Raw genomic sequence first — 22,751 nt, 5'->3', positions numbered from 1 at the left:
AATAAAAGAATGAATAAAATTAAATAAGTGAATGAAGAGAATTCATGAGAAATAGAGCTGATTATAATTAGCTTGTGGATAGTGCTGAATTCCAGAATACCTCATCATTTTTTAAAGACACATAATAAAAATGTTGAACAAGAAGCACAAGTTAACATCTCCTTGTATCTCCTTCCCATGATAGGGATATGGAAGAAATGTCATTATTCATAATGTAGCCAGAATTTCCTCTAAGATATTCCAAGAGAAAAGGGCAAAATAATTATAACATCAATCAAAAGACCATAATTTCTTCAAAAATATAAATAGAATACCAGTAAATTACATCAAGCATAAGCTTACATAAATAAGGTACATAATCTCTTCAAATCTGTTCTTTACTTGACTATGGATACGTTGAAGTCAGAGTATTCAGAAAAAAGAATTTTTTTAAACTAAAAGGTATAAAAATAAAGTGCCTTATTTTATCCTTTTAGGAAATATTAGGATCTTTTAGAAACAAGTAGTGTGGCATACTCTAAAATGTAAATAACCTGTTTATTAAAATGAGAGCTTAGTGCAACTCCCATAGTTGATTTTACATCTTATTCATATGGAGTAATAATCTGAGCTGTAGTTCTTAATCATGGTTATAGATTTGTGTTACCTGTGAAAATTTTAAAAAATGAAAGTGTCCAAGATTCAAAGTCCAGAAATACCGTTTCAAATGATATGGGGTGTGTTTTAGGCATTAGTGTATTTATTAAAGCTTTAGAGCTGACTCTGATATGAAGATAAAATTAGATACCACTTCTTCATAGAGAGATATAAATTTGATTATGATTGAGAAACAATATCTGAATACTTCTCAAAAAATAACACTGAATACTGAAGCAAGATTGAGAAATTATATGGGTACTCTTAATCACCTGCTTTATTTGTACTAGATAATTTTAATAACCTGCACGCTTGAAAAATATTTAAATATAGTCATTTGAAAGTTCTGTACTTCATCTAATTTCCCATTTAATTAAATATCATTTATTTAATTTAATTTGACAAATATTTATTGAGTTCTTGCTATACCCAAGGCACTTTTCTCCGACATTGAGAAATCAGAAAGTGTAAAATTTGATTATAGACCTCGTACAGCTTATGTCAAGTGGATACACAAACATACAAAGTTTTTTAATTAAAAAAATGATAATGCCATGATAGAGTATTCTGGTACATAAAGTATACAAACTTCCTCCTCCTCCCCAAGACACAGGCAATTTAATGGAGCTGTCAAAGATTTTCATGAAAGGGGTAGCATTTGAGATGGATCCAAGAAAATGAATAGGATTTTTACTGCAGAACATAAAGAAGAATTGAGCAGGCTGGGTGCCGTGGCTCACGCCTATGATCTGAACACTTTGGGAGGCCGAGGCGGGCGGATCGCGAGGTCAAGAGATCGAGACCATCCTGGCCAACATGGTGAAACCCCGTCTCTACTAAAAATACAAAAATTAGCTGGGAGTGGTAGTGCGCCTGTAGTCCCAGCTACTCAGGAGGCTGAGGCAGGAGAATCGCTTGAACCTGAGAGGTGGAGGTTGCAGTGAGCCGAGATCGTGCCTCTGCACTCCAGCCTGGCAACAGAGCAAGACTCCATCAAAAAAGAAGAGGGAGAAGGAGGAGAAGAAGAAGAAGAATTGAGCGAAGATTTGGAGCCATAAAATAAGTGATGTTTTGGGGAATTTGGCTAGATCAGGGAGATGATAGAAAGGAGTGTAGGGGCCAGATTACTGAAGGCTACAGATGTTTTCTACCCAGAATTATTGATCCTATGATCATTGCAGAGGTACATACGGCATAGAAACAGAAGACATAATCTAATTCTATTCCTCCAAGGAATGTTTAGTGATATTTAGGAAAATAATGCACACATGAAATAAGAATAGCATAATATGAATATTAAGTCATATATTACTGATGAATACTATATCTCAGAAATTGAGATAAGCATATTGCAGAGAAAGGGAAGAGCATTCACACAACTACATAGCAGGCTAACTGGTTATCCCAATTCAATTAAAGCACAGGGTTCCTGAAAGAAAATAATGGGAAGTGAAGATAAAAAGGTGAGAGAGAGCAAGACCATAGAAGACCCTACATATAAAAATTTAAATTTGTTGGCTTTTTAATGGTCAATAAGGATTCTCTAACAATTTGTATAACAAGGAAGTAGAGAAATGACAGGATTAGATTGTCACTGTTGTTTGTTGTTGTTGATATTGTCCTGGTTTAAGCAGTCATCATCTGCCTGGAACAGAATTAGACTTTTATGGTGGGACTTGGGTGCACTGCAAAGGAGGAAAGCCACAGGCCAGAAGAAATTGTTACATGGCTACTGCAATAGTTCCAACAGGAGGTAATGAGATCCAGAACATAGTGGCATGTAGATGGGAAAGAGGATGTGTAATTGTACTGTGAGAACATTTTGACTGAAGAAGAGGACTAGGTTGGTGAGTATGGGAGTTATCTTTGAAAAGAAAGGAAGATAGAAAATTAAGTAAAAGGGTGTCTTAGACGTTTGTATGTGACAGAGAGAGCGAGTATACACTGAGGTCCTTAGCCACAGATTGGTTAAAAACTTTATGACTTTCATCACTGTCACTTCATGATTATCAGCTTTGCTGCATTATCAAAAGGCTTTAATTACCAAGCTATTTCATTTTGACATGCCTACAGATCTGACATCCCTCATTGCTACTAAAGGGGCAAGAATATATATTCCTTACAGCTTGATTTCCCAGCATAAATCAAATTTAGAAATTATATAAATGCTAAATGTTTACGGTAGTTTGTTCTAGATATTACTCTCAATTTTTACTGACTACCTGGGGATTAATAAGAATGATCATTGATAAGCTTATTTGGTAGGTGAAAAGTACTGACTAAATAATATAAGAGCTATTTGCTTATCCTAAATTAAAATTCCCTTTTGCTAATGACATAGTGGCCATAAGTGAACATTACTGCGTGATCTAATTAAAAGATATAAATAAATACAAGAGGGATAAAAACATCTAGCTTAACAATATTAATTTAAGTCTGTCAGTGCTGAAAATATTTCTGGCTTTAAAAAGCACTTGTCATTTGGTTACATTAGGGAAATTCATAAAGTAAAATTAATTTTCCAAGATGAGAACAATAAAATTGAAAATAAAGTTAAAATATAATTACAATGAGAAAAAATTCTGAAAAATAAGTGCCATGCCCCATGAAATATATTTGTGGAAAATAAAAGCAGAAGCAAAGTTCACTTTTGGCTCATCACTTAACTATATTTATAGAGCTGCATGTATTTTTCAAGTCTTGACATTGACAATTCTTCAATAGTAACTAATTTTGGAAAAATGAAGATTTCCAATAATACATTAAGCTGTATTATTAATCAACATAAACAGCCCAAACATTAATACAATTTATATCATTTAAGACTAACAAAACTGTGACTAAATTAACATTGACTCATCTGTTGTACAGTAATTGCTAAACAACTGTAAAATACATTACATTCTGTTCATTACTGTTTCAATTATAATGTCCTTTTCTATGCACTTCTGTGTTCATCTACATTTAACTAAAAATAATGGAAAAGCAAATACTTACCAAAATGGTGGTAACAATCAAAGAACGATTGGATAAGGAATCTGTGATGTTTGCTGGCTTTCCCTTTTGACTTTCTGTCATATTCAGGCCACTGGCTGGATCCCACGTTCCAATCTATAAAATAGCATATGTACTTTGTAAATTGTCCATCAGGCACCTGGTAGAGAGTACTGCAAGAGAAAGTTAAGATTGCTAACACTTATTATTCACCTCTGCTGCATTATCTGCTGCCGTTAAAGTAAAGGCAGCTTGTTTAAAGCATGATTCACTGCTCTGTGAAGTGTGTTCAGTGAAGTACAACATTAAAGAACAAAATGATCCACTGAACTTCTCCAGTCAGTGTGGGAGCTTAATTTTCCATTCAAGCTTTCATTCACTAAGATAAACCACATTTGATGATACCTTGATAGCTGGCTAGAAACTCATTAATAGCATACATCTTTTACTGTAATGGATTTATTTCATCCCCTCATTATAAAGATAACATGCCATATTATACAGACAAAGCTAAAAGATAGAGCAAAATCTAGGGATCCAAGATAAATTAATAGGTAAAGGTAAGCTTAAGGGAAGCATTGACTAGTATTTTACACTACCCCTGGTGGGATAAAACCATGCCCAGAATTATCTTTGGAGATTTAAAAACACATCTTTGCACCTTTTAAAATGCTCCCAAGAAAGAAGACAGTAAAATCTCATCTGAATAACACATTCCAATACTTTCTTCTGTGCTCTTTTTAATATGAATTTTAATTTAACTAATACCTTCTGATAGATTAGGTCATATACTCAGTGTTTAGACATTTTGTATTCACTGAACATAGTCTATGAGATAACGCAGATAAGCCTCCAGAAGAAACATGTAAGCACAGGATGTCACAAAATGCATTGATTAGATGGTTTATTGACACTTATACCATTGCACTATCATATAACAATGATCAGCAATAAGGAAGAGCAGAGGCAAAAGAAGATGTGAAATCAGTTATTTTTCCTCACTGTCTCAAACCTAGGAGTAATCAATAACAAAATTTGTCTTCCATACTCTCCTAGACAAGTATCCAACTTATTTTTCTCAAAGAAAAGGAAAAATATCAAATTATCTCTAAAATAAGTCTTTGTATATAAATTAAGTCTTTTTTAAATGGCATTGATTTAGCAGGTATTATTTACTCTGTTCTAACTAAATATGCTAACAAAGGTCCCATCAGCATAACCTCTTTGCCATATTTCCTCATATGGAGTTAATTTTCCTCTCACCATTAAATCCTGTATATTCCTGATGTTTGTGTTAGGAAAGGAAAAAGTCAAGTAATTCAGTATTCTTTCCAAACTAAACCACCTACTGGCCAATTACATTTCTTTACATTAGACTATGCTTATGATAATGTCCTAAAGACGGAGCCTAATTCTATTTCAGAGTCAATAATGAAAGGCTTCAGGAGCCAAGCAGGTCATATCAATGTGAAGCATGATAATGTACAGGGCCGTAGTAAAAATTTCTATGCAAGCATGTGCAACTTTTAAATCTCACAAAATGTCAAGGCATGGTAGAAAGCAGGGGCCACAGTCCCAATCCTGCTTTTCCAACAGCTGTGTGCCTTGGGGCTGCATGTTCCCAGAGCAGGTGCTTTAGTTGAATTTCCAGTAAGGCACCACCAGGGCTAGTAGAGGGCCTGCTGGGGACCTGGGTAGGGAAGGATGGAGGGGTGTCAAAACTAGAATGCCTGTTGACCTTCTTAAACTGTTTAATTTTTTTAAAATTAATTATTTATTTTTGAGATGGAGTCTTGCTCTGTCACCAGGCTGAAGTGCAGTGGTGCAATCTCTGCTCACTGCAACCTCTGCCTCCCGGGTTCAAGCAATTCTCCTGCCTCAGTCTCCTGAGTAGCTGGGACTACAGGCAACCGCCACCACGCTCAGCTAATTTTTCTACTTTTAGTATTTTGTATTTTGTATTTTTAGTTTCACCATGTTGGCCAGGATGGTCTCGATCTCTTGACCTCGTGATCCGCCTGCCTTGGCCTCCCAAAGTGCTGGGATTACAGGCGTGAGCCACTGTACCCGGCTAAAGTGTTTCAAATTTAAAATCATTTGCAAATGCTCTTGGCTAAACAAGACACATCTGCAGATAGTATTTTGCAGTGAATGACTGTCACTTTTCTATACCTGGTCCATAACTAATACCTATCATGCATTTGTTCCCTTAGATTTTACTTTCTTTAATATAAATTGGCAAAATAGCTAGGATTTTCAGATGTGTAATTCTACCAGCGAAACCACTGACAAACATCATTTGTTCACTGCCATCTATCTAATAAAACCTTAGAAAGTTTTCAACTTTCTAACCAAGTAACTAACACAAAGAATTTCCCATTTCACATAATGCCACCCTCCATTATTACTTTTATAAAATAATTTAGCTACATGTTCACTCAACTTATCATCTGAAAATACTTCTCTAGTTTCATTATTGGTTAGTTGCTTTTCTAGTTTTTTTGGAGTTCTGACACAGATGAATATTACATGAATCTACAATTTCCTATATTCACAAGTATTAGTTATCCTCTTTTGTAAATCTCAGCTTTCTTATCATAATATTATGAAATTTCAGAAATATCAGTGGCTTTAATATTTTAAGTCAAATAAAATTTTAGATATTCCTAGACTGTCAACTATATGATTCAAAACTTACTTCCATTGAGGAAATCGTCACCAGAGGTTTTGTTTTGTTTTAATGGCAAAAACCATGGACAAAGTGATGGCAATCTATTTTTGTCTATTTGGGAACCACTATTTTGTCATATGACTTGATCAAGCCTTTGAAATACTTTTTTTTTTTTTAGCTCTGAAATGCAATTAAGATGCTTAAGCGCTGTTGACCTTACAGAATTGTTTTATATATGGTGACTCTACATGCTGGTTTGCCCAGGTACTGTCTTCATTAATAATACCCTCTTGTACAAATAAAAAATATCATGATTTGGGTAATAAATTACAGGGCCATTCTAATTATAAGGATTCAATTAGATACAAGAAGTATGAAAGTGCTTCAAAAGTCATAAGGACCTATAGAAAATCATGATTTTATTCATTTTTATCTTATGTTCCAATTGGCTCTTTAATTTCTTCTTGTGGTCAGAAAAAGAATGCATATTAATTGTCATGAACTTATAAAATATGCAGAAGATGTAAGAAGAAGATCAATTTAAACTTTGAACCTATGAATACACCCAGAGTTAATCATGGTTAATATTGTAGTCCTCTTTTTTCCTGTCATTTATCTTTCCACACACATTCCTTGCATAGTTTCCATCATAGCCTTGTAGGTAATGGCCTAGCTTTTATGGACAGCATATTTGACTGCCAGGATCCTATGTCCACCACTTACCACCAGGTGACTTGGGCACATTATTTCTTTGTGCCACAATTCTCCCATCTGTAAATGGGAAATAATAGTATCTACTTCATAAACTACAGTGAAGATTAAATGAAAAGGTATTCCACACAGTGTGAATTAAATGAAAAAGTTCATAAACTATAGTGAAGATTAAATGAAAAAGTATTCAACGTACTGTGATTAAATGAAAAAGTATTCAACATAGTATGCTTATAAATATGCTATAATTATGACAATTACTAATTATATTCTGTTTATACACTATTGTGAGCATTTTCTCCTGGCACCAAAGATAATCAAATCCATAATTTTAATGACTACATAAAATGATCATATGAACATATTGTGATTTAGCTATCATTGTTACAAGGCCTTAGTAAACACATTTATTTATAAATATTTGTTCACACATTTTATTATTTTAAAAACAGATTTCTAGAATTAGAATGACTGAGCACAAATAATCTGAGTTGTTAAGATTGTTACTATACGTTGCCAAATACCTTTCCAAAATAATTTCTCTACTTGTTATCTTTCCCTTTACAGTTCATGGTAGTTTCCATAAAACAACTGTATAGCAATAAATAGTTTGAATAACATCAGATTATATTATAGAGGTTTATAATTGTCAAGTCTTTTAACTGTAGATGGTGTTTTTATTGATAAAAATAACGGTTTTTATTTCAATTACTTTGTTTTACCTAAACTCCCAATATATATTATTAATCACACTTACTTTACCTCCATTATTTGTGTCTTCGAATTTGCTGATAAATCATTATGTATATTTTCACTTTCAACATATTTCTCATTTTGTTGGATTTTTTTATAAGCAGTGCCTTGGTAGATTTTTTCAATGTCCTAGCTTTTTCTCTTCCTGAATCTTATCTTTATTTAGCCTTGCTCCTTTCACATTGTTTGGTGTTTATTATTTATTTTCTACTCCTGGAAATTTTCCTATGGTAATTGGGAGATAAACTACATTTAAGTCTACTAATGTGTGTTATCAGCTTCTGTTTGAAATATTACTATCATGTGGAAAAACGAATATTCAGCCATAAAAATTGAAATATCTACTCTACGAAAATTATCTATGCTTTGTCCCATTCTGCTGCCACACATACTGATTCACAGTTTTAGTTAACTTTTTTTTTTTTTTTTTTTTTGAGATGGAGTTTGCTTTGTCCTTCAAGCTGGAGTGCAGTGGCACAATGTCGGCTCACTGCAATCTCCACTTCCTGGGTTCAAGCAATTCTCCCCGCCTCAGCCTCCCAAGTAGCTGGGATTACAGGCACCCACTACCATGCCCAGCTAATTTTTGTATTTTTAGAAAAGACGGGGTTTCACCATATTGGCCAGGCTGGTCTTGAACTCCTGACCTCAGGTGATCTGCCTGCCTCGGCCTCCTAAAGTGGTGAGATTACAAGCGTGAGCCACCGTGCCCAGACGGTTTTAGTTAATTTAATTTGGGGTTGTAAACACTGCCTCTCTTTATTTTGCTTTGTGTATTATGAATTATTTTGCTACAAGGAAAAAGTTGTAATTTTGATATAATTTATAAAGCCATTATTCAAAACTATCTTTTTTTGTGCTTAACTGAATTTGATGTTTACTAGGATATCTAGCCACAGTTTCTTCTTTGTTGGGTATTTGCTTTTCACTTATCATTGTTCTTATATAAGACAATTTATTTATAAAATATAACTATGTGACATACTTTTATGGTTGCAGATTTAAAGGTATTTTTGCTGTCTTCTTATATAAAGAATAATATAAAGAAAACTTAGCTAAATGAAGACCTATTGTATCAGAGCCGTCTTCCTTCAGAGCTAAGTTTCATTTATTTTTCTCTAGTATTAATGTTGCTCAAAAAGACTGAGCTACCTCATATATATTTCGTTGTTGGTGAATATTTTTTCTTGAAAGTCTTCACTATTATCATTTGGAAATACTAAATCTCAACCAGTACATATATGTGTGTGTGTATGTGTGTGTGTGTGTGTGTGTGTGTGTAGATGTTTACATATGTCTATGTAGATGTATGCATGTATCTATATATAGAGTACATTTATGTATATGCATACATAGCATTTATGTATATGTTATATACGGATGCGTATATCATGTATATATGAACTTTTTGCAAAATATGTTACCTAAAGACTGAATAAAGAGAGAAATAATGATTCTTTTCTTAAATTGTCAGAAATATAATGCATTTCTCCATTTTCTGAACATAGACTTTGTTGCATCTTGTAGTTCTTAATTATTTGTGTCCTTATGTCTTCTATAGAAGGCGCACTCTTTCCCTTTTCACTACCTTATGCATGTATCTTAATCACTGTTTCGAAATATAGGTAAAACAGTTCCTCCTCTGTGCAGCAATGGATGATCTTTTATTACGCTTCCATACAGAGCAACTTAGGTATGCTTTTACTTACTACAATAAGTATCATATTATATTTTGATTGTTTACTTATCTCTGTCTGGTAAAAACTAAATTCCCTATGGATGGAGACTTTGGCATACTCATCTTTGTACCCCAAGGCCTTTGAATATAGGACATCCTACGGGCTTTATATGTGAGATCTCTGAATATATTGGTTATATAAATATAAACAATAAATGTTTTATTTATTGAACATAAATAACATTTATTGAACAGAAATAAATGTTTTATTTTCCTCATCTCAGAAATGCCACTTACGTATTGCTTTGAATCCAAATTATATTTCATCTTTATTGATCCTGCTGTGTTAGACTCTAAGTGCCTTGACAAAACGAAATATTTCATCAATCTTTAAGTTATATAATAAATATCTAATGAATATTTATTGAATAAATAAATAGAGTGAGTGAGCGAATTACTCCATGATAAAAACTTTCAGACTTTTTTGGTTGACTTTCCAATATCATTCATTCATTTGGCAAATGTTGAACATACATACGTGTCTATTCTTTTATAATTACATATTTTGTTTTCCATATTTTATCTTCATGTTTTTTGTGTTGTTCTTAATGTTTTAAGATCTATCTCAATATCATATTTAATGCTTGAAATATTATGCCACATACCTTTACTATGAATTTCCATTTTTTCCTAATTATATTTTATAAGTATTTTAAATAAATATTTTACACTATAGGTTTTGTTTTTCAGGAATGTATAAATTATTCATGTAATTTTGTTTTATAAGTATATTTTCTCTTTGGTTTCTCTGTATTTTTTTCTAGGTAGAAAAAAATAGTTTTCACAATAATTTTTAAATTATTTATCTTATTAATTAGTTGCTCCTTTATTATTTGTTCATTTTGTTGACAGTTTTCTCAGTACAAATTTTGTTTTGTAACTCACATTACTACTTTAAATCCAAAAAATGTTTCTATTTCCTCTATTGGGCTATATAATTGTTAACCTCTGAAATTAGCATCTTATCATTTCTTCTAAAGATGCATGTTAGCTCTGTTTTATGTACACTGAATCAATGTCACATGTTTCTTATTTTCTATGAAATTTATGGAAATAATTTGCTTGATATGTATATAAGAAACTTTTTCAAGTAGGAACAAAATAAACCTCCCCAGTTAGTTTTAAAAACACTAGTTCCAAATAAAGTTAAATTTATTTTAAATTAAGAAATAATTTAAATTCTCCACTAAAAAATACCTGATACAAATCTATCAAAATTCTCTTTATACTTTCTTACTGGCATTGACTAACAAAATATTCACTGGATGTTGGTAGATGGAAAAAGCAGCAATATAGTTTTCCATAGACTACCGTGTAAAAAAGAAAAAGAGTTATTTGATTGTACATTGTTTTGACTTGTCAGGAGAATGTGTCAGCCTTGAATAAAGAATATAAGCCATAATTTTCCACAGAGAGCCTGTGTGATGATAATGAGAAACCACACTGTACATGTGTTTCCAACAGTCTTAGCACAATGCGGACTGTCTTAGAATATGTTTGCTTAAAGAAATTTCTTTCCAGTAATGAGTTGCCCCCAACTATATGACCTACAAAGTATAGTTTTCCTTGAAGTACATTGACTACTTCTCTTAGAAAAAAAATGGCACCCCGATAGTACTGTTTGAGGGAATTGAGAAATAGAAAGCATAAGGAAGAGATTTATATTAAATGCTGATTTATGTATGAAAGATATTTCCTGCAATTGACTGAATATACACTAGTGGACTGTTTATTTCTCTATTAATTCATATACCTATTATTTCTGAAAACCCAGGTTTCTCAAGCGAATATAGTGCATGAATATTGAGCACAGAAATTTTTTTCAACAGAGTAGTTTCCTCCCTATTAGTGGGAAATTAGAGGCTTTTGTTTTCCTTACTTCACTCCTTCAAATGATGAATAGTTAAATGAAAAGTAGAGATAGTTAGTTGCATTACCGTCTAATAACCCTTGACACCGAAGTTTAATAACTGTTTACTTCCATTGAACTATGTGCTGAAAAGAGAGCACTTAAGCATTGGCACCTGAGCTCTGGAAAACAAAAATAGTTTACAGCAAAGCCTATGTGCTTCCTGCCAGCTGGAATTTAGAGTCCAGAGCAATTGTCTGGAAATTGGCTGACCTTCAGATATAAGTTAATTGGCCTATAAGGATAGGGCAAACAACACTTTCGTAATCAGTGTCCTGAAACTCTCAACTAGTGTGCATAGGATCTGGGATTTTACCATTTGAGAACTATAGTGCTAATGTGAGTGCAATAAATCAGTAAGTATATAATCATCTCATGGAAAGGAATTAATAACCTAACTAAACACTGATTTTTCTCATTTAAGATTTTTATTTTAGTTTAGGGCAATTTAACACTAAGCACAATTAAAGAGCTAACAGACAGGTGGTGATTTTGATTTTTTAAATAATGTTTGAATTAATAAATTAAACGTTCCCAAATATGAAAATATGATAACATTCAGTTAAAAGCCGTTTTTCCACAGATAAAAATGTAGGTCAGATTTGATTTGATTTGAAATCAAATCAATCAATTACAATTATGTTATATATAATTGTAATTTATATATATATATATGTTAATTCGAATTTAGTGGTTAAAAGAAAAAAAGCAAATATTTAATATTCATTGGTGGGCCAAAATAAGACATTTTGGGAACCAAAACAATAAATTCTGTGACCTCAAATAAGGCAATCTGATTGATTTCTAAACATAAACATCATCCATAAATAGTTTTCTGAAATATTTTACCATCCTGAAAGTGTAAAGTTACCAAGCAAAATAATAACTATACACACTGACACACAAAAATGTTGGTACAGTTCTGAGACAGGGTTTATAATGAATTCTATGTAAGAGTTAGACAAATTAAATGGCTAACATCTCCAAAGAAAGGCAATAGGCTTGGATCCTGCCCAGGAAGTATTTTTGTTTTTAGAGAAGCAAACATCACTTTTTGACTAATTTAAAGATTACTAGTTAACATAACCATTAGCATTGCTTTCCTAGAGGAAGGCAAGATAAATCTCAGTTCCTGGACAAGTTGGGGGTCACTGTTGCCATGGACACTGGGTATATGTATCAAATGCCACCAAAGAGAAGAAGATAAAAACTGCCGTGCATCCGGTTCTAGAAATCTATAATTAATATAAATTTCACCTATCTGAGGTAGATTTTCAGATTTAGATAAGTTTAGAAAGTTTAAATTCCATTCAGTCACCTTTTTCATATGAAGTTTAATGAGGGCAGGATTCAACAAGTAAAAGAAAGATCAACAGTAAAGATTTCTGTAGAAATAACCACTTTTTTGGCTGGGCGCGGTGGCTCACACCTGTAATCCCAGCACTTTGGGAGGCCAAGGCAGGCGGATCACAAGGTCAGGAGATCAAGACCATCCTGGCTAACAAGATGAAACCCCATCTCTACTACAAAATACAAAAAAAATTAGCCAGGTGTGGTGGCGGGCGCCTGTAGTCCCAGCTACTTGGGAAGCTGAGGCAGGAGAATGGCATGAACCCAGGAGGCGGAGCTTGCAGTGAGCTGTGATCACGCCACTGCACTCCAGCTGGGGTGACAGAGCGAGACTCTGCCTCAAAAAAAAAAAAAAAAAAAAAAAAAAGAAAGAACCACTTTTTCTTCAAAATACATACTTTACAAAAAATATTCAAAAAGCACTTTGAAACATATTCTAATTCTAGAACACATAAGCCTGTAAACTAAGGCAGGCAGGATTTCACTACCAATTCTTATCCTCCTCATATATTATCAAGATAGTTGAGTTTTAGCAAAAAGTCTATGGATTAATGATACTAGTCTCTATATTGGTAGATGCAAGCAGTAAATATTTAAAAAGCATACGTGTTAAAAGTTAAAATGAAGCTTCATGAAAGTGAAATATGACAAATTTAAACCTTTTAGAGGTGTGTAAATGTGCAATATATTGCTTTATATTATTTATAAATACTATTTATAAGACATTTACAAATTATTTTATATTTATATTAACTATAGAAATTGACAAACATGTATTTCATAAAATGTCTTTTTGTATTTTTTTAAGGTTTTCCCGAAGGATACACAAATTAAATCTGATTTTATTACAAACCTATGCTGAGGCAAACACATTGTAGTTATTTTTTATAGTCCCAAATGCTTCAAGGTCCCTCAGCACTATTTCTGTCCAAAGAAATTTATCAGTTTTATCCTTTCTATTTTTCAAAGTTAATATAATATTAATACATAAAGCCAATTTTAATAATGGTTTATTAGAGCCTATCTGCTGAGGAGATAGGGAATTCTATTCTCCAATGTCTATTTTCATTTAAATATCACACAGGAGAATATCAACAAAATAATCAGAATGGCAAACTTTGATGCTAGAAAAAGGATAAGAGAAGTACACAAGAATAATTTTAATTTACACCTGTACTTAGAAACAAATATTCTGTAGTACAATAAAAATTATTTTGAATAACCAAGAAAGCATAACAGTAAAAGACTGACTTTTTTCTCTTGGAAAACACATGAAGTACTTTGTGGTCACATAGGAGACTTTAAAAGAAAATTCAATCATGAGTTAAGATTCAGGGATTTTATTATTGCATTACTGTTTCCTATAGGAAGTTCTTTTCTAAATTTAAGTGGTTGTTTTCCCAAAAATGGCTTCTAGGTAGCTCATCTTGCAATGAAATTGCACTATTTTATATAATGTCATCAACTCAGTCTAAACGCATTTTGTGTAGAACCCTTCCAACTCTTTTTGCTATAAATGACATCCTTTTGAAGTTATAGTCTAAGATCTTCCTGAATATTTCTGTAACATCTTATGCCATCAGTTTTGTGTTTTCTTCCCTGTGAAGCTGGTCTTTCCTAAGCACATAGCTAAGCTTCAGGTGACTGAACAATAAGGATAAACCATTTCCAACAATAAGTTACATCCTGGTTACATATTCTAAACAACAAAAACAAAACAAACCAAAAAAACAATTTTATTGTTGGTGATGATGTTTTTATATTTCCTCACAAGTAAATTTTTCCTGATTCTTTTTATTTTTACTATTCTTCTCCCTCCAAATTACTTCAGTAATTCCACTCACAGACTGAATACACAAATAGACAATGACCAAACCACGTGTGATGACAAAGTATGACCCAGAAGCTCTGGAGTGAGCACCTTAGGAAGCCAAACACAAACTCAGCAAGCAATCTACCCAAAACAATCAGGATTCATCCTATTACTTCCAATTTCCCAATTTTTTGCTACCCTCCAAATCAGAATCAGCCAGAGAAAGTCAAATATGCCCCCCCAAACACATTATCCAGGTGCGTTGCTTAGTTAGACCAACTCCAGTTTCCTCATGCCAGCAATCTCCAATCACAGCACACCTGAGATCTTCATTTCTTTTCACTATAAAACTTTTCCACTCCCCTGCTTGCCTTTGAATCCCTGTTTAATGCAAGTGATGATGGCTGTCTCCCTTCCTGTAGTAAGTTCTGAATAATAACTTCTGCTTGTTCTCATTTGGGTGGGCTTTGTTTATTTCCATACTATAACTTACAAGGACAAAAAAGGAGCATTTATAAATACAACGTTGAGTTTTACTGTTTAATATAATACTGGAAGGTCAGAGAGTTTTTAATTGTGCCACGAATGGGACCAGATTTGCCACTGTAGCAATGTGGATCCTTACAATTTCAGACTTCAGGGTGACCTTCTGCAATCTAAAATCCTTTACCCACTTGAAACATTGACCCATGACCCCAACCCACTGATCCCTTGACTATTGTCTTTCCCTGTCCTCATGTTGGAGGTATAGAGCAAAGCTAGGAAAAGCAACAAACGGTGCTACAGGAAAATAAGTCTGCATCAGACACTTGAGTAAGCGTTCTGTGTGAAGTATCTCATAATTTCCATAAAGATCCTTTATTCATTCAACAGTCAACAAATATTTCTTGAGTACATACTTTGTCCTCAAGACAAAGGATACTTTGCAAAGTCTTAATATATAATAGTGGAAGAGGGAGCATATATTTTCCATCTAGTAGGTCTTGCACTCTGGCTAGGGAGATAGCCCTTTTATAAAGTTCACATGAATAAATAATTGTGCACTTTGATAGTCAGAAATTAAAAAGGGCAGAGCATTATGAGAAATTTAAACTTGATTAGAGCTTAGAGGAGGCCTATCTAAGGAAGTAATATTTAAGATGATACTACCAGGATGAGTAAGAGTTCCCCAGGCAAAAGAACTGGGAATGGATATTCCTGGCTGGGAAAACTGTTTCTATTACTCTATGCCAAAGTGATAAGAAAACTTTGTTTTCTTGAGGAAATGAAAAAAAAAAAAAACCCTCTGTAGGTGGGGCAGAAGAAAATATCTGAGAACATGATGAGAGGTCACTGGTGCTTTGGATTTTATTCAAAACACAATGAGAATCTATGCAAGCATTTAAACAGAGGGATGACAGGGATCAACTTTCTTTTAAAAATATCTGCCTGGCTGCTGTGGTTTAGGGAATGGATTATAAGAGAATTGAACAGAGAGGCTTGTGGGAATTCCAAAGTAGTTGTACAGTTGAAAGGTACTATGGTTATGATTCAGCAACAGATGTGGTGAGAGATGAATGGATTCTAAACATATTTTGAAAGTAGAATACACTATATGATCCTTGAACTGACCAGAAGAATTCAAGCTTGGAAAACCACTTATTCTGTTTTCCTTTTCCTGTTCCTGAGTGCTCAATACCAGCCTCTCATAAGCAAAAGTATTGCCTGAGCTAGGCAAAGTCTGTAATAGTACCTACTGTCTTTCCCCCTTCTTGCCCTCCCCTCCTCCATTGAAGGCACTGCCATGGTCCCAGAGAGCTTGTTTGGACAGAAGTGGCGGGCTGTGTATACAGTATCGGTGATCTTTTTGGGACCACAGTGAATTGGGCTGGGTTCCAATTAAGGCTTCTGTTATAATAGAGTAGAAAGAATTCATTTGATCTATGGACACCATCTAAGTAGAAAGGATGCCCATCTCCACTCCAGGCTCAGACACTTGAGCATGGCCCACATTTTCCCATTCATCAGAAGCATACTTGTTTCTTCCTGGTTTATCTGCTCCACAGCTGTAAACAACAGAAGCATGGACTTCCTTCTTGTTAACTGTTTTCATCCTGAAGTTCATGCTTCCGAACATTATGTAAAATCTATCATGTCAGTGACATAAAAACAAAATAACCTTCTTTTCAGCACTTATTACTGCCCAGTCTTATAATTTTACAAGTCTAATGAGTCTATTTATTATTGGCAGGTTTCCTCTATTAGATTATAACCTTCATGAGGGCATAAAACGGACATTCCTTCCATATTTGTTAGAGGATTAACCTACTAAATGAAGTGTGCTGGTCTAAGATGACCAAGACAGAATGAGAATGAAGAAAAGGCAATGGGCATGAGAAGTGGGATAAAGCTAGCACTTTACATGTTTTCCTTCTTTATTTTTGTCTCTCAGTCATGATAGAACATAATTGTTAAATTTTAACGATTAAAATTTCTAGCCTCAATTTATTTCAAGATGGTACTTCCGGGTTCTTTTAGAGGCCATAGTATTCTTACTTCAGACTGTCCAAGAGGGCAGCCCTTTGCCCTACACTTTTTTTTTTTTTTTAAGATGATGAATTTGGCACAGAGAAGTTCGGTGGCAGGATGAAGTTCACATGCTTAGTTTTGATAGAATCGGAACTGAAATTCAAGCCTCTTGGATCACCATCTATGGGCCCTTCTAAACTGTGAATTCCATCAAGGTAGGGATGCTGTCTTTTCCATCTATGGGTTGGTAACTATACTTTCCAGGGGGAAAAAAAGTCAAGTCAATAACACTGTCTTCATGAGGCAGATAACTGCTGTTGCCTCATGATTCAGTGTAAGACCCTGTGTTTTAGAGAGATTAATAAATTTGTCCATAAAAAGTAAAGGGCAGAGTGAGAATTTGAGCCAAAATATCTCTGAATCTAGACCTTGAGCTCTTAACTATTCTACTAAATTTAAAATGAGGACCTTTTGCTACTTAGCAGCATTTTGTTCCTTCTAAGTCAAAATCAAGTCTGTCAAAATGGAATTTTCAATTTTTCTTAAGAACTGACTAAACTTTACCTCTGTCCTTTAGCTGATGAGTTCACGTACAAATTTTCAAGGATATTGAAAACATTTGATGTGAACTTTTTGCTCCCTTTCTCTTTAAGTTACCTCCACCCATCCTTAGTACCTTATCTGTCTTTTCAGGGAAAGGTTTATGCCAGTGTCTTTCTACTAGCAATTCCCCTACTTGCTAATTCATTTTCCAATATTTGAGTTATGCTTTTATCCCTGGTATCCCCCCTTTTCCTACCTGGCTCCTCCATTTCTCCTTAAAAACACAGTCCAAATGCTTTGCTAGTCTTTGAACTAACAACATTGCTGATGGTTCAGTTAATGCCTTCTGTCACAAACTGTCTACTCATCTCCACTTCCTATTAGAATGGTTTTAAATTTATGGCCTCATACTAAAATTATTCTAAACTATATTATCTTCCCAAGTAACCCATAGCCTTCAGGGCTATTCTTTCTTTAAACTCACATTGTGTTCTAATACCCTGCAAATATCTTGGACATGGTATTTATGTTATGACTAAAATCTAGCATTTTAGCTTTATCTCCCACTTACACTACGTGTATGTGTGTAATGATAAAATCAAACGCTATGTTTGTGTTTCCGCATACTTCTACTTCCTTCTAAAATTACTCATTTTCTAACAATCAATAATTCAACATATTCTTTTTTGTTTTGTTTTGTTTTTGATTCGGAGTCTGTTTTGTTTTTGATTCGGAGTCTCGCTCTGTCGCCTAGGCTGGAAGGCAGTGTAGCGATCGCAGCTCACTGCAAGCTCCGCCTCCTGGGTTCACGCCATTCTCCTGCCTCAGCCTCCCCAGTAGCTGGGACTTCAGGTGCGAATTTTTTGTATTTTTAGTAGAGAAAGGGTTTCACCATGTTAGCCAGGAGGGTCTCGATCTCCTGAGCTTGTGATCCCCCCCACCCCCGCCTCGGCCTCCCACAGTGCTGGGATTACAGGCGTGAGCCACTGCACCCGGCCAATAATTCAACATATTCAAAGGCTAATTCTAAGTACTCAATTGACTATGACTCTTGATTAATTATATCTTTTATAGGAAATTATATTTTTATTGGTCTTTTGAAAGCTTGAAACATACAGCTTTTGATTGTATTTATTTACAAATATGTATTATCTTATCACTGTACATGAAAAGCCCTTTGAGGATAAGGACTGAACATAATTAATTCAGCAAAACGAATTTTCAGATTTTAGAAAAGAATACAAAATATTTATGAAATTTCAGAGCAACCTGCACAACTCACACTGGTTTACCTTGCTTATCAGTGTGATAGATCATCATATGTACTTGATAACCATTATATTCAGGCGTATCTATAAGCCACAATGGAGCACAGAGAAAATTTTGTAATGTTTTATTTATTTTGAATTCAAGACAGGAATGGATCTATGGTAATATGAAGAGCGCTGCCATTTTATGCACATGTATTGAAATGTCAGCAATGGTCCAAGTTCCTCCTAGTGATTTGGATATTTCATAAATAAATAAATAAAGTAATAACATCTCCAGTAAACAGTAAGACAAACTCCTTAAGAGCTTACTGAATTCTACCATTATCAACTCCAGTCTTGGACACAGACTAATTTTCTCGTCTGGAAAGTGAGATAGTTAGGGAGAGACTGTCTCGTGAATATTTGGGTTCCAGTTTATTATAAAATATTCCTGACTTTGCATGGTCTTCACAAAGTGTACAGTTTGAAATCCTTAGTGGCAGGAGGTAACAGCTCTATAAATTTGAGTCATCAGTTGGTCATAATGTATTTAAAACTGTCTTGGGGACATTATCAAAAATGTAATTTTACTCTCTCCTGGATGGTTTGAATCAGCATTCAAATATGCTGTTATCTTCCAGACTAAGAAAGCCCTTCTTAGGTCTCAGCTTTCCTCTTCAGTTTCTATCTATAAATAAAGCTGCATGTTTCATTGCTAGGTGAAATATAAGATAGCTTACCATCTTCAAAGCAATATTATCTCAGTCACATATAATTTTTCTCAAGTTCTTATTTTAATAAGCTCTAATAAGATTTAATAATATCTAAATAATATCTAAAAAGATTTAATAAGATTTAATATCTCTTGTCAATTATCAATGAATCTATCAGAAAAATATCTAAATACATACATTATGTATTTAAGAAAACTCACACTAAAATATTCATTAAGTATGCATATACCCACATTCTTTGGGTGCTTTACCACAATCCCTAGCAATAAAATCAAGTAAGATAGATCCAGTGTGGTGTGTTACATCTATGTATATACCCTAGTTACTGTGCATACATTAATTCAAATATTTCATTTAAATATGACTCAAAAAATAGAAACATACTTTTATATTTAATTTTTTAATGGCCTGCTCCAAGTTGGAAAGTCTATGCAACCACAAGTGATTATAAGCTGCATATATAAAGACCCATATTAAACCAAATATTTTCTAATTGCTATATTAAACCTTAAGACTAATTAACATTATATGCACTTCAAAGATTATATGCATCAGAAAAACCTCTAGTTAGAAAATAAAATATAAAATTGTCTTAAGACACCCTTTATCCTTGAATCCTAATTGTCAATTATTATATTCAATATAATGAATTAAATATTTATTTTTAGATTTACTCAATAAAGTTAAATGTCAATGAAATGTGACTACAACAGAGAATATTTGTCTTCTTTGAGATAGGTTTTATTTAGTAATTAAAGCAAATAAGCTGACTGAAATACCTTTTCTAGACCTTCTTCCTTCAGACTGATCACATCCAAATCAAAATCTGTTCGCAAGCCATTGGTTTTGTTGAAAGTTATTCTGCCTGTGAGGCCTTCCCAATGTGCCTATGGGAATAGAAAAACATTGATAATAAATAAGTGAAGAAAGATGGAATAAACATTTTTTCACAAAAGTAGGAAACTTATATTCATTACTTTTCAGTTTACATTGCTAGAGATTTTTGAAATATTTTAATTTTCTTCTGAAATTTGAAAAATGTTTTTCTACATGAATTATCCTAGTTTCAGTAGAAAATTTATTATAATTTTTTCATTTTATACAATGCATTTTCCAGTTATAATTTTCTGTCTATGAGAGATTGTATTATTATGTTTTAAGTAGTGTACCTCTTTTACTAAAGTAAGAAGAATTTAGTTACTTTTTATGGTGTATGAGATATTAAATATCTCACTGGCAAATACAGTTAGAACTACTGTTACAAAATCCCACTACTAAATTCATAACAACATGAAAAGAAACTTATTACAATAAGAGAAACTGAATCCAGGAAAAGCTATGTTATACTAACTCAATTATATACATTCCCCCTAGAATAATTAACTTACTCCTTTACTTTCCCCTAAGTAAGGGCAAGGGAAATGTATTATAATTACTTCATATCAAGATATACTTCATGTAGAAGGAGATGGGAATATAACAATCTAGCTATATAATATGTTCAACCCTAAAAGGTGAGTAACTATCTGGACTTTTTTAATGTAAAAAGTTTTCCCATTCTGTTGGTTATAGAACCACAATTAGACGTTTTCCATTGTTTGTCATTTGGAAATAGCTTAGGAAAAAAATAGTTAAATACAGAAATTTTCAATTATAAAATGTATACTCACAACTAAAATGTTTAAAATAATATAACCAAGACCCAAAAGAACTAAATATCAGTAGGTTAAGGGTAATATTTCAATAGGGATTTGAAATTAATATTACCAAATTTCTTAGGCTCCATATGATATTTGGATACTTATGTGCAAGATTCTTAGTTTTCAGCTAATAAATTACAAATGAAATAGAAAAATTTTAATATGTATTCATAAACATATTGCAACATGCCTTTGCTAAAATTAAACATGTGTTCACTGGTTTGGAATAAGGAAGAAAAAAATATTTTTAGCCTAACGTCTTCCAAAGAAAAAATTTGAAGTCACTAACAAAAATGGATAATAGTATAAAAGTAAACAAAAAGATCAAGAAGTACAAGAATAGAAGAGTAAAACACTAGAACAAAGCTGGGGTAGAGAGAGCATAAAGAAATGTATACCAGGTGAAATTGCACAAATAATTTCATCACAAATTCAATTCTGAACTTCCTAGCAACCAAAACAAAGAAGAAAATATGATAAAAACACAATATACAGGGTCTATAATTTAAGACATACCAGCTGCTCAGGAGAAAGAGCTTTTCCTGGCACTGAGACCTGAGAGAAATTTCTCCTGTTGGTCCTCATAAGGGGGACATTGTGATTTAGTGGACAAGATTCTCAATTACACCCTACAATAAATACAATGGGGAATGTCATACAACTGCTTCTTTTAGGGCTGCTTGACACATGTCATTGTTTCAATAATCTAGTGCTGAGTTCGGAAAAATCAATTCTTCATCTCGCCAGACCTGTGGACTATGTCTATAGCTCACTAAGGCTCAGTTTTAAACCAGAAGTAAATGTTAGAATATGGAGCAACTAATAAACTGCATATTCTTCAGAAACTATTAATTCATCTACCTGAGAGTTTGATAAGAATTAGACAAAGAAAATTCATGGATATTCAGAGATACTTAATTATGATCCTATTTGCACTTTTATTTTCATGATGAATAATTTATTACAAGAAGAACTGATGATTTATTTTAAGCCATTAATAAAAAATTTCATATGGTAATAATACCTGTGATATTTCATTGCAAAGATTAAGGCTCAGTTAAACTTTCGTCTATGAAAAGTATTCTAAGTTAACAAAGGACTTTCTTTTATGACAGGAAAAATATATACGTACACATATTTGTATATATATGCATGTATATATGTATCTATGTATGATCTTCAAAAACTTTTCTTTTTCTTACTATGAATATTCTTGATCTATAATAGACATAATCAGAAATGATATATGGTCATAAGAATGGTTGCATTATATAATATGGAGTAAATTTTGCACTTTGACTAATCCATATATTCTATTTTTGTTAACTGTTCATACAATTTAAATAACTAGACATATTTAGGAACAATTAATTGTAACAATTGAAGCCTCACAAATTAGGTATAATTTTACTGTAGTACAAATGACATTTATGTTAAAAAT

At 33.1% G+C, this 22,751-nt stretch overlaps 1 protein-coding gene across 12 annotated transcripts in view; it reads right to left on the bottom strand.

Moving 5' to 3' along the window:
- The window catches only part of GRIK2 (glutamate ionotropic receptor kainate type subunit 2), a 672,448-nt gene that overhangs the window by 241,650 nt on the left and 408,047 nt on the right, over window positions 1-22,751 (bottom strand). For all 12 annotated transcript variants that reach the window (XM_030809503.1, XM_003258377.4, XM_030809504.1 and 9 more), the window contains 2 exons: window positions 20,390-20,497; window positions 3,634-3,747 (listed from right to left, as the gene is read on the bottom strand). In XM_030809503.1, coding sequence (XP_030665363.1) covers window positions 3,634-3,747; window positions 20,390-20,497 — 222 coding nt within the window. The remainder of the gene's footprint in view (window positions 1-3,633; window positions 3,748-20,389; window positions 20,498-22,751) is intronic.

This window comes from Nomascus leucogenys, chromosome 3, assembly GCF_006542625.1.
Source record: "Nomascus leucogenys isolate Asia chromosome 3, Asia_NLE_v1, whole genome shotgun sequence".
Classification (NCBI taxonomy): domain Eukaryota; kingdom Metazoa; phylum Chordata; class Mammalia; order Primates; family Hylobatidae; genus Nomascus; species Nomascus leucogenys.
This window is presented reverse-complemented; position numbering and strand designations above follow the sequence as displayed.